General features: G+C 45.7%; 1 protein-coding gene across 2 annotated transcripts in view; it reads left to right on the top strand.

The window, feature by feature from the left end:
• dicer1 (dicer 1, ribonuclease type III) overlaps positions 1 to 12,229 on the top strand; it is a 154,116-nt gene that overhangs the window by 114,114 nt on the left and 27,773 nt on the right. For both annotated transcript variants that reach the window (XM_086002597.1, XM_086002596.1), the window contains one exon: positions 5,231 to 6,026. In XM_086002597.1, the coding sequence (XP_085858723.1) occupies positions 5,231 to 6,026 (796 nt within the window). The remainder of the gene's footprint in view (positions 1 to 5,230; positions 6,027 to 12,229) is intronic.

Consider the following 12,229-nt stretch of genomic DNA (forward strand, 5'->3'; position numbering starts at 1 on the left):
GCAGGGCGGGTATCACTGCTGCTCTGTAGACCATGAGCTTAGTGCTGGGTTTGAGGTCCTGGTCTTCAAACACTCTCTTCCTCAGGCGACTGAAGGCTGCACTGGCACACTGAAGGCGCTGTTGGACTTCGTCGTCGACATCTGCCCTTGTTGACAGTAGGCTCCCGAGGTATGGAAAATGCTCCACGTTGTCCAAGGCCTTGTCGTGGATTTTGATAATCAGGGGGCAGTACTGTGTGGCGGGGGCAGGTTGGTAGAGGACCTTTGTCTTACGGATGTTTAGTGTAAGGCCCGTGCTCTCGTACGCTTCGGTGAAGATGTTGACGATGGTTTGGAGTTTGACCTCCGAGTGAGCGCAGACGCAAGCATCGTCTGCATACTGTAATTCAACGACCGAGGCTGGGACGACCTTGGATCTGGACTGGAGGCGATGGAGGTTGAACAGTTTCCTGTTTGTTCTGTAAATTAGCTCCATGATAATGACCAGATTATCTGTTTTAGTGATGTTGATTGAGAGATAAATATTGGCCAGAACACCGGGGAGAACTCCCCTGCTCTTCTTCGAAATAGTGCCATGGGATCTTTTACGTCCACATGAGAGAGCAGATGGGGCCTTGTTTTAACATCTCATCTGAAAGGCGACACCTCCGACAGTGCAGCCCTCCCTCAGTTCTGCACTGGAGTGTCAGCCTAGATTTTTGTGCTTATATCTCTGGAGTGGGACTTGACCCACAACCTTCTGACTCCAAGGCGAGAGTGCTACCAACTGAGCCACGACTGACACTCTTACACTGTTAGTTATCCTTTCAAGTCTGGTTCTGATCATCATTCTGACAAATGTAAGAATGTAGCCTGTGGGATGAAAGAAAGCCATTTGGCCCATTAAATTTAACTCCAGTCCTTCCAGCAGCTGACTGGCATCAGATTTTGAATCCTTTTCCTTTTCCAGCCCACTCCTGGCTTTTAAATTCATTTTGTGCATCTGCTGGGGGAGTGTTCCTTTACAGACTCTGCAATCTCAAAAAGAAAGCAACCTGCTAATAATATCTGTCTCTGTCCTCAAACATTCATCATTCCTCCTCTTTGCTTTCTCGCTGTGTCTGATGCTTTGTGTGTCTGTCCTCTGTGTGTCTCTGCAGCTCCTCGTCTATCTTGTGCTGCATTTTGCCTCCAGTTAAAGGGGGGGGGGGGGGTCGTCGTCTCTCTCTCTCTCTCTCTCTCTCTCTGTAACTCCATGCCACTTCCCAGGGTCAGTGCTGTCGGAAATTAAAAGGTGGAGCTTGTGACTTCCCACAAATTGTCATCAATCCTAGCCTTGCCATCGTGGGGAGCTATCAGGTACTGGCCTGCTTCCTCTTCCCTGGAAGGAATAACATTCTGATGGATAGACACTGACATGAACCTTGTCATTCATGTGGAAATGACTTATGAAGTAATACTGGGCGGCCTGCTGGTGGCGCTGTCCAGGGAGAGTATAAATACTCAGGCATGGGCCCAGCTTGCTCAGGACATTCTTTAACAGGAACTAGTGAAGGACACAACTAGATCTCCGTGTTGAAAACCAGTTGATTAAAGCCTGGTTTAATACTCTGACCAAGTGCCTAGTAGTTTTCTTACGTCAGACACTCTAAACTGCTCTGTGTCGGAGCCTGAGGTGGTGTGGGGGAAGGAGAGAAAATGTTTAATTGAGGGTGGCTTTGAATCTTCATTCACACCTCGGTCAGTGAGTCCAGTGTAAATTCCTTGTGTTCAACCAAAATAATCACAACCTGCAGTTAATACTTTAATCTTTTTAAAATGTGAGTATGTTGTTTGTTTTCACTCCCCCTCCCGCCGGGTAATATTCCCTTTGTGAGGAACTTGTGTTCCTGGCCTTTCTGTCAGAAGGAGGCATAGACCAAAGGCCTCGCAAGGAGAGAGAGAGTGAGAATTGGAGGAGGAATGGCACATCTCAGTGGTTGGTTACAAACTGCCCTCGTGAACATGGGTGACACGGATGGGAATTGAAGGAAGGATGATTATTTAAAACAGCAAAGTCTATTTCAGAGTAAAATGAAAAATGTAATATGGTGTCTTTAAATTTGCCCATTTAGTTGCTAAGCAATCTGCAATGTTGGACATGCCCAAATGTATATTCAGGATCTGCAGGGAGCTTCATTTAGGAGCTCCTGAAACAACAAGGCTGTCCTTCTTAAAAGCCATGAATCTAACTTACAGCATTTGGAGGTATCGAATCACATCAGAGTAAGTGTGTTTGAACCAAGCATCACTACAGTTGACATAGGAGGTGAAGTTCAAATCAGGAATGCTGGTAACAGTCCAGGGTAAACACCGGCAACGCAACAGTTTTTACAGTGATTATTGTATTATACAAAATAGCGACTCCCTTGGGAAGGAATTTACAGGGCACTAATCTAATAGAAGGGGTTCAGACATCCTAAAACCGTGAAGGCAAATATTAAGTGGTTTATAACGTCATCTGAACCCTGAGATTTGATTACCGCCTTGAACTTCGTCCTTGCTGTCTGATTATGTAATGTGTAAGGTATGCTTTTTAAGTTAGAAATGCTAACTTCTTGCTGTTGGGCGAGTTTGTCTCCTTGTGCTGTAACATTTGAGAGGGTTTTCACCTTTGTGACCTTGTGTGCTGTTTTTTTGAGAATAACTTGCAGCAAGCTTCGGGGAGGGTCTATACATAGCATATGTACAGCTTAGCTTGAGGCTGTAACATTGTGTCATCTAGCCATCACAACCTGAAGATTGTATTACAACAAAATCCCGACTACTTATATAAATGTTTGCTCACTTAAGTGATTGGTTGGGCCGAAGCACCCCTGAAGGCTTCAGCAATCGGCGTGACCGTCGACTGAAGGCTGTGGGTTCATTGAACTCGTTGGGGAAGAGTGCAGATATTATGAAGAGTTCTCCATCCAGTGATGGGAGGAGGAAATGAAGGGATGTGTTTTCACTATGAGCAGTGTGCTGTATAGTTAGTGCTATCCCAACGACAGTCCAAGGGCCTGGCAATCTAGCCCTTTGAGCTGAGGCAAGTCACTTCCTGCCCCAAAGCCCAGGCAACTTGGTTCTGTTTGCACTTGCATTTCTTGTTTACTGGGTTGTCCTGTTTTAATTTTGGGCGATTAGCGGTTTTGCAAAGGGCTGTTCTGGGGGCGGTTGCTTCTTTGATGGATAAATCCTACTTCAGAAGCTTAAGATGGGTTGGTAACAGCAACTTGAGATGTATGCAAATTAGTGAGGACATGGATCTAAACTTTAAATGCGGCCGACGAGGCTCCACGGCACACACCTACGTGACGAATGAAGGCAAAGCGTGGGCACACCTGCGTAACTCTCTTTGTAAAGTGGGCAGAGCAGCTTCAATTCATGAGCTGAGTTAGACTGGCTGGCCCTTACTAGGAGAATAAACTCAATAAAAGCACAAAGCTGCAAGGATTCCTTTGCTTTGTCCTGTATACAGGAAACTCTCTCTTAACCGCCACCTAAATATCCGGAAATCTCTCTTAACCGGCAAAATTCAGGAGTAGGTTCAGGTAAGTTTTACTATATATTAGTTACCGTGGCCGTGTAACCGGGGTTCCTGCACCTGCGGCTGTGTAACCGGGGCTCCTGCACCTGTGGCCGTGTAACCGGGGTTCCTGCACCTGTGGCCGTGTAACCGGGGTTCCTGCACCTGTGGCCGTGTAACCGGGGTTCCTGTGACCGTGTAACCGGGGCTCCTGTACCTGTGGCTGTGTAACCGGGGCTCCTGCACCTGTGGCCGTGTAACCGGGGTTCCTGCACCTGCGGCTGTGTAACCGGGGTTCCTGCACCTGCGGCTGTGTAACCGGGGTTCCTGCACCTGTGGCTGTGTAACCGGGGCTCCTGCACCTGTGGCCGTGTAACCGGGGTTCCTGCACCTGCGGCTGTGTAACCGGGGTTCCTGCACCTGCGGCTGTGTAACCGGGGTTCCTGCACCTGTGGCCGTGTAACCGGGGTTCCTGCACCTGTGGCCGTGTAACTGGGGCTCCTGCACCTGTGGCCGTGTAACCGGGGTTCCTGTACCTGTGGCCGTGTAACCGGGGTTCCTGTACCTGTGGCCGTGTAACCGGGGCTCCTGTACCTGTGGCCGTGTAACCGGGGCTCCTGTACCTGTGGCCGTGTAACCGGGGCTCCTGCACCTGTGACCGTGTAACCGGGGCTCCTGTACCTGTGGCCGTGTACAGGGCTCTCGTACCTTGGTAAGTATACCTCTCTAATCCGGACTTTTTGATCAAGCAGCACCACGTCGGTCTCGTCAGTTTCCTGTATCTTTTTGGGAATGCAGGTCTTGAAATGATCTCGTAAAACCTGCTAGACGGTTAACTTTATATTTTGGTGACTCAAGGTCCCAGGTAAAGCCCAGAAACGGTTCTGTAAAAGACTATTTACTGCTCTTGCTGCGCTGTGTTGCAGTCTGTTAATTTGGAAACGCTACATGGCTTAGTGGTGCCGCAGCCTTCTTGTCACACTAGCAAGTGGCACACATCCAATTCCGTCATCACTATACGTTGCGGGGTTGTGTGTACTGTAACCAGGAGTCATACTTCGATTTGTAATTCCTCACTCACTGAGAAAGCCAACTGTCTGACCGAGGGCTTTGTTCAGGACAACACCAAGATTGAAAAGAACCGAAGAGCAGAGGAAGCGGTGTTTAGATGACATTGAGCTTTGGATTTTAAAAGCCTGTAGATTCTAGGAGGAAGGCAACGGTAGGGTTCTGCAGTTTTGTGTTCCTGCGATAGAATGAGAGAGTAGGAGTCAGTGTGATTTCAGTGCAGGAGTGGGAGGAAGTGGCGTAGTGGTTGGCATACTGGCCTAGCAACCCAGAAGTCACAAATTCACATTCCACCATGGCAAGATGTGAAATGCAATTCAATAAATGTAGTCATATGGAACTTTATAAAATCTCAACTGGTTCACTAATGTCCTTCAAGGAAGGGAACCTGCCCTCCCTCTCCGGTCTGGTTTATACGTGACTCCAGTCCCACCGTACATGGTTGGCTCTTAATGTCGTCGGAAGCGGCCTAGAAGGTGAAAGTTCAAAGGAATGAATCTCGACTGTACGTGTCGGATTCTGAATTTCCCTTCTGGGGAAGTTGAGCTTATTTCTAATTACCTACGCAGATTTTGATTTTGTGTTTCTTTTTCTCCAGAATTTACCAATTTATTGTAAACTTGTGATCTGTTTTAGGTATCCCAACCTAGACTTTGGGTGGAAAAAGTCTATAGACAGCAAAGCTTACATCCTGACAGCCAGCTCCTGTACAGATGAGAGTGGGAGTTACTGTAAGCACAGCACAACTGTAGCCCCTGAAGATGCTGCACATCGAGGTGCTATCAATGAGAGCTCCTCTGTAGAGAACCTTCACCAGACGTCTGTGAACAGCAAAGCATCCACCAAGAGCCTGTCGCCCAAAAAGCTCTTCAGTGCTGACAAAGTCACCAAGAGCACAATACTAGTAAATGGCGTAGTTTGTACCGAAAACCTAACCAATGGAAATGCTGAACTGCTAAACAAAGGTTGCATTTGCCATCAAAATCAAATGAACTCCTACAGGCATGATTTACTCGTACAACCAGCTACCTCAGTTCCCGTGCGTAACACACACCACAGTGAGAACCAGCCCAAGCCCCGAGTTGAATGTAATCTACAAAGTAATAACCTAGACGGAATTACTAACAAATCTACCTCAGATTGTTGCTCAAAAGAGGCAGTTTCCTGCAATTCCTCAGAGCCTCTGGCAATTCCGCAATGGATTTTGGATTCGGGCGACTGCCCCTCTGGCGTATATACAACCGAAACCCTCGGCCCTAACCCCGGTCTGATTCTCCAAGCTTTGACCTTGTCAAATGCCAGCGACGGGTTCAATCTGGAGCGCCTGGAGATGCTTGGTGATTCGTTCCTGAAACATGCTATCACGACGTATCTCTTTTGTACGTACCCAGATGCCCATGAAGGGCGGCTGTCTTACATGAGGAGTAAGAAGGTGAGTGTTAAAGCAGCAACTTACAAAGGGCACGGGGGGATGAAAAGCATGTTGTAACTTTTACATTTTATCTTTTAGTCTTTGCCTTTTCCTCATTTCTCCCCCTCCCTTACTAGCACCTGAATGTTCAGGATGGTTTAAGCAGGTAGTCCTCTGCAATGTGAAGTAAAACCCAGTGTCTGTGCACTTCAGATCACTGTTTTGCTTGCAGCTCTTTTATTGCTCACTCTTCCCACTGCCAAAAAAGCGATACAATTAGAAATTACTGGTTTTAGGTAGCCCACACTTTGAGCTGTTTCAAAATAGCCTCAAGGGGTTGAAATATTTTTAATAAATCACTCCAGCTTTTCTGTCGCAGTTTCTGACATCCTCTCAACGTGTCAGTGTACTGCTGCTTTGTAACCGTGCCGGCTTCTCTTAAAGCCTATAACACATAAAAGCTGGAAAGCAGAGGCTTTGACGATGAGGTAGGCGTAAGGTGCTGTTTAATTGTTTTATTTCTCCCAGTTGTTTCCCCTTCTTGAAGGAGCAGACTTGCTGGGGTGCAGCGCCATGGGTGGTGGCAGCCCTCCAGTACCCCATCTAAGTGGGCATTCTTTGAGTGAGCCCAGACGATGAGTTTTACCAGGCTGTTCCTCATGAGGGCATTGTAGGCAAACAGCATCATGTCATCCATCCCCCAACATAAAACACTGTGGACTAGGAGTCACTGGTTTTCAATCAGGCACCGGAATCCTTTTTTTAAAATCCTTTTTCTTTTACCAGGAGCAAAAGCAAATTTTTTTTATAAACTTAAAATAAAGTTAAGCAGAGACTATAATGTGATCAAAAACATTTTAGGGCCAACCCGTCATAAAGCGATATCCTGCAATGTTTCTCTAACAAATATTTACTCGCCAGCTTTCACCCGAGTTGGAGCTCATTTAAATTAAAAGCTTGATGCTGAATCCTGGAAGAGTTTTGCACTGACCCCTTAGCGTTGGCCTCTGAACTGTGACTGGCAAGTTCAAATTGCTGCTGTGAGTGGCACACTCTCCCTACTGGGCATCGTCCTTAACCTGTTTTAAAGGGACAGATGGCGCAGTGGGATGAGCACTCCTAGAATCAGAGACATTTACAGGACAGGAGGCCATTCGGCCCATCTTGTCCGTGCCGGTTGACAAAGAGCTATCCCGCCTAATCCCAGTTTCCAGCACTTGGTCCGTAGCCTTGTAGGTTATGGCACTTCAAGTGCAAATCCGAGTACTTTTTAAAAGTGAGTTCCAGACCCCCACCACCCTCTGGGTGAAAACATTTCTCCTCAAATACCCTCTAAACCTCCGACCAATTACTTTAAATAAGAACATAAGAAATAGGAGCAGGAGTAGGCCAATCGGCCCCTCGAGACTGCTCCACCATTCAATAAGATCATGGCTGATCTGATCCTAACCTCAAATCTTCTATCGCTCTCCATCCCACCCGAACCCATGTGATCTCCCGGGAGAGGCGAAAATCCAGATATAAAACCCAATGGTCAATTTGGGAGAAAAAATCTGGGAAATTCCTCTCCGACCCATCGAGGCGATCGAAACTCGTCCAGGAGATCACTCTGTCCCTATATTTTCTACAGTACTTATCTTCTGTAAAGGTGATCTCCACCCCAGCCAGGAACAGGAATAAAACCATCTCCTGAAATCTAACACAGAATTAGAACACAAGAAGTAGGAGCAGAACCAGGCTACACGGCCCCTGGGCCCGCTCCACTACCCACAGGGCCATGACCATTCCAAACCTAGACTCGTGTCCAATTTCCTGCCCGCTCCCCGTAACCCTTAATTCCCTTTACTTCTAGGAAACTATCTATTTCTGTTTTAAATTTATTTAATGATGTAGCTTCCACAGCTTTCTGGGGCAGCAAATTCCACAAACCTACCACCCTCTGAGTGAAGAAGTTTCTCCTCATCTCAGTTTTGAAAGAGCAGCCCCTTATTCTAAGATTATGCCCCCTAGTTCTAGTTTCACCCATCATTGGGAACATCCTCACCGCATCCACCCGATCAAGCCCCTTCACAATCTTATATGTTTCAATAAGATCGCCTCTCATTCTTCTGAACTCCAATGAGTAGAGTCCCAATCTACTCAACCTCTCCTCATATGTCCATCCCCTCATCCCCGGGACTAACCGAGTGAACCTTTTTTGTACTGACTCGAGAACAACTATGTCTTTTAAGTATGGACACCAAAACTGTGCAGTATTCCAGGTGCGGTCTCACCAATACCTTGTATAACTGCAGCAATACCTCCCTCTTTTTATATTCTATCCCCCTAGCAATAAAAGCCAACATTCCATTGGCCTTCTTGATCACTTGCTGCACCTGCATACTAACTTTTTGAGTTTCGTGCACCAGGACCCCCAGGTCCCTTTGTACTACAGTACTTTCCAGTTTCTTGCCATTAAGATAATAACTTGCTCTATGATTTTTCCTGCCAAAGTGCATAACCTCACACTTTCCAGTATTGTATTCCATCTGCCAAATCTCTGCCCACTTACTTAGCCTGTCTGTCACTTTGCAGGTTTTTTATGTCCTCCTCACTCACTACTTTCCCTCCCATCTTTGTATCATCTGCAAACTTTGATATGTTACACTCTGTCCCCTCCTCCAAATCGTTAATACAGATTGTAAAGAGTTGGGGACCCAGCACTGACCCCTGCGGAACACCACTAGTTACTGATTGCCAGTCTGAGAACGAACCATTTATCCCAACTCTCTGCTTTCTGTTAGAGAGCCAATCCTCCACCCACGCCAGAATATTACCCCCAATCCCGTGATTTTTTTTAATCTTGAGCAATAATCTTTTGTGTGGCACCTTGTCAAATGCCTTTTGGAAGTCTAAATACACTACGTCCACTGGTTCTCCTTTATCCACCCTGTATGTTACTTCCTCAAAGAACTCGAGCAAATTTGTCAAACATGACTTCCCCTTCATGAAACCATGCTGAGTTTGTCCTATTAAATTATGTTTATTCAAATGTCCCATTACTGTCTCCTTAATAATGGACTCTAACATTTTACCAACCACAGATGTTAGGCTAACAGGTTTATAGTTTCCAGCCTTCTGCCTACTACCCTTTTTAAATAAGGGTGTTACATTAGCAGTTTTCCAATCTGCCGGGACCTTTGCTGAGTCCAGGGAGTTTTGGAAAATTATTACCAATGCATCCACAATCCCTACCGCCACTTCCCTCAAGACCCTAGGATGTAAGCCATCAGGTCATGGGGATTTATCCGCCTTGAGTCCCATTATTTTGCCAAGTACCACTTCCTTAGTGATTTTAATCGTATTTAGCTCCTCTCCCCCTAGAGCCCCCTGTTTGTCCAGTGTTGGGATATTCTTAGTGTCCTCTACTGTAAAGACTGAAACAAAATAATTGTTCAGTGTTTTTGCCATCTCCATGTTTCCCACCATTAATTTCCTGGTCTCATCCTCTAAGGGACCAACATTTACTTTAGCCACCCTTTTTCTTTTTATATAACTACAGAAACTTTTGCTATCTGTTTTTATATTTTTTGCTAATTTACTTTCAAAATCTATCTTCCCTTTCTTAATCAATCTTTTTGTTATTTTTTGCTGTCTTTTAAAGTTTTCCCAATCCTCTATCCTCCCACTAGATTTGGCTACCTTATATGCCCTTGTTTTTAGTCAGATACTATCCTTAATTACTTTACTTAGCCACAGATGGCTATCTTTTCTTTTGCACCCTTTTTTCCTCAGTGGAATATATTTTTTTTGGAAGTTGTAAAATAACTCCTTAAATGTACACCACTGATCATATACCGTCTTACCCTTTAATCTATTTTCCCAGTCCACTCTACTCAATTCCGCTCTCATACCTTCATAGTCTCCTTTATTCAGGCTCAGCACACTTGTTTGAGATCCAACCTTCTCACCCTCTACTTGAATATGGAATTCAACCATGTTATGGTCACTCATTCCAAGGGGATCCTTTACTAGGTCATTTTTAATTAATCCTGTCTCGTTACACAGGACCAGATCTAAGGTTGCTTGCCCCCTGGTCGGTTCAGTTACATACTGCTCAAGAAACCCATCCTTAATACACTCAATGAACTCATCCTCATGGCAACCCTGCCCAATTTGATTTGTCCAGTTAATATGATAGTTAAAATCCCCCATAATTATAGCTGTTCCCTTATTACAAGCCTCAACTATTTCCTGATTAATACTCCGTCCAACAGAGTTGCCACTGTTCGGAGGCCTATAGACTACGCCCACTAGTGTTTTTTTCCCCTTATTATTTCTTATCTCCACCCAAACTGTTTCACTACCCTGCTCCTTTGACCCAATATCATTTCTCTATTATAGTGATTCCTTCCTTTATTAACATAGCCACCCCACCTCCCCTCCCTTCCTGCCTGTCCTTCCTGATTGTTAAATAACCTGGTATGTTTAATTCCCAGTCATGGTCACCCTGCAGCCATGTTTCTGTAATGGCCACAAGATCATACCCATATGTAGTTATTTGTGCCGTTAACTCATTTTGTTACGAATGCTACGTGCATTCAGATAAAGAATTTTCAAATATGTTTTGTAACACTTAGTTCCTGTTTTTTCCCCTTTTACTACTTTACCTTTTACTCTATACCTTCTGTCCCTTCCTGACACATTCTGTTTTTTAATTTCCCCACTGCTACCTAAGTCTATGACCTTCTCTGTTGTCATTTCTGTTATTTGCTCTCTAGAAACCTCCCCCCCCACTGATTAGTTTAACGCCTTCTCTACAGCCCTAGTTATATGATTCGCCAGGACTCTAGTCCCAGCACTGGCCAAGTGGAGTCCGTCCCAACAGAACAGTTCCCTCCTGTCCCAGTACAGGTGCCAGTGTCCCAAGAAGCAAAACCCATTTCTCCCACACCAGTCTTTGAGCCACCACTTTAATTTTATTTATCCTAGCCAAATTCGCTCGTGGCTCAGGTAATAATCCAGAGATTATTACCCTTGAGGTTCTGTTTTTTAATTTGACCCCTAGCTGCGCCTACTCCTTTAACAGCACCTTCTTCCTTGTCCTATCTACGTCGTTTGTACCAACATGGACCACGACAACTGGATCCTCCCCTTCCCACTCCAAGTTTCTTTCCAGCCCAGAAGAGATGTCCTTAACCCTGGCACCGGGCAGGCAACACAGCCTTCGGGACTCCCGCTCTTGACTGCAGAGAACCCTATCTATCCCCCTAATGATACTATCCCCTACCACTACAACATTTCTTTTTACTCCCTCCACTTGAATGGCCCCCTGTAACACGGTGCTGTGGCCAGGTTGCTCATCCTCCCTGCAGTCCCCGCTCCCGCCCTCACAGGGAGTAAGAACCTCGATCCTGCTTGACAAGAGCAAGGGCTGCGGCTCCTTCAACACTACATCCTGGCTCCCTGTACCTTCCTCACTTGTAGTCACACCGTCCTGTCCCTGACCACGGACTACATCTGCAGTAATTAACTTCATAGGTGTGACCATCTCCTGAAACAGAGTCCAGGAACTTCTCCCCCTCCCTGATGTGTCGCAGTGTCTGAAGCTCGGCCTCAAGCTCTTTAACATGGAGCTTGAGTTCCTCTAGCAGCAAACACTTATTGCAAATGTAATCACCGTGAGCCTCAATGGGGTCCACCAGCTCCCACATTTCGCAACAGTGACACATCACCTGTTCACGCATATCTGTGTAATTAATTAAATTTCTTATTATTAGTTATGAAGACCCTCTGCCCTGATATAGATGATAATATTACACCACTATTTAATAGGACTTACCAACTTAAAGGTATAGAAGAGAAGGAAGCGGACCTACCAACCAGCTGATCACCAACTTCCCTTGTGAATGCTGTCTGGGGGACCTGTCCGGTTGAATTGTCTCGCTGCTCCACGTCCTCAGTGTTGGATTAGCCTGAGAGGGAAGCAAAACAGAGCAAAAAGTACCCCCTCACCTCCCACTTGCCCGAACTCCCACTTACCAAACTCTACTTACGCTCAATGCGACCGCACTCAGCCCGCCCCTTTTTACACCCGGATTCTACTTCCGGTTTAAACTCCCCAACAGCTTAATTTACTCTTTTTATAAAAAAAAAAAAAAAAAATTTTAACTTACTTCAAATAATTCACTTTTTTACTCACTAAAATTCAGTAAATGCACTTAAAAGACTTTTTCTGCCACTTA

This window comes from Somniosus microcephalus, chromosome 12, assembly GCF_052327205.1.
Source record: "Somniosus microcephalus isolate GS21.2 chromosome 12, FLI_Smic_1.0, whole genome shotgun sequence".
In the NCBI taxonomy this organism is placed as follows: domain Eukaryota; kingdom Metazoa; phylum Chordata; class Chondrichthyes; order Squaliformes; family Somniosidae; genus Somniosus; species Somniosus microcephalus.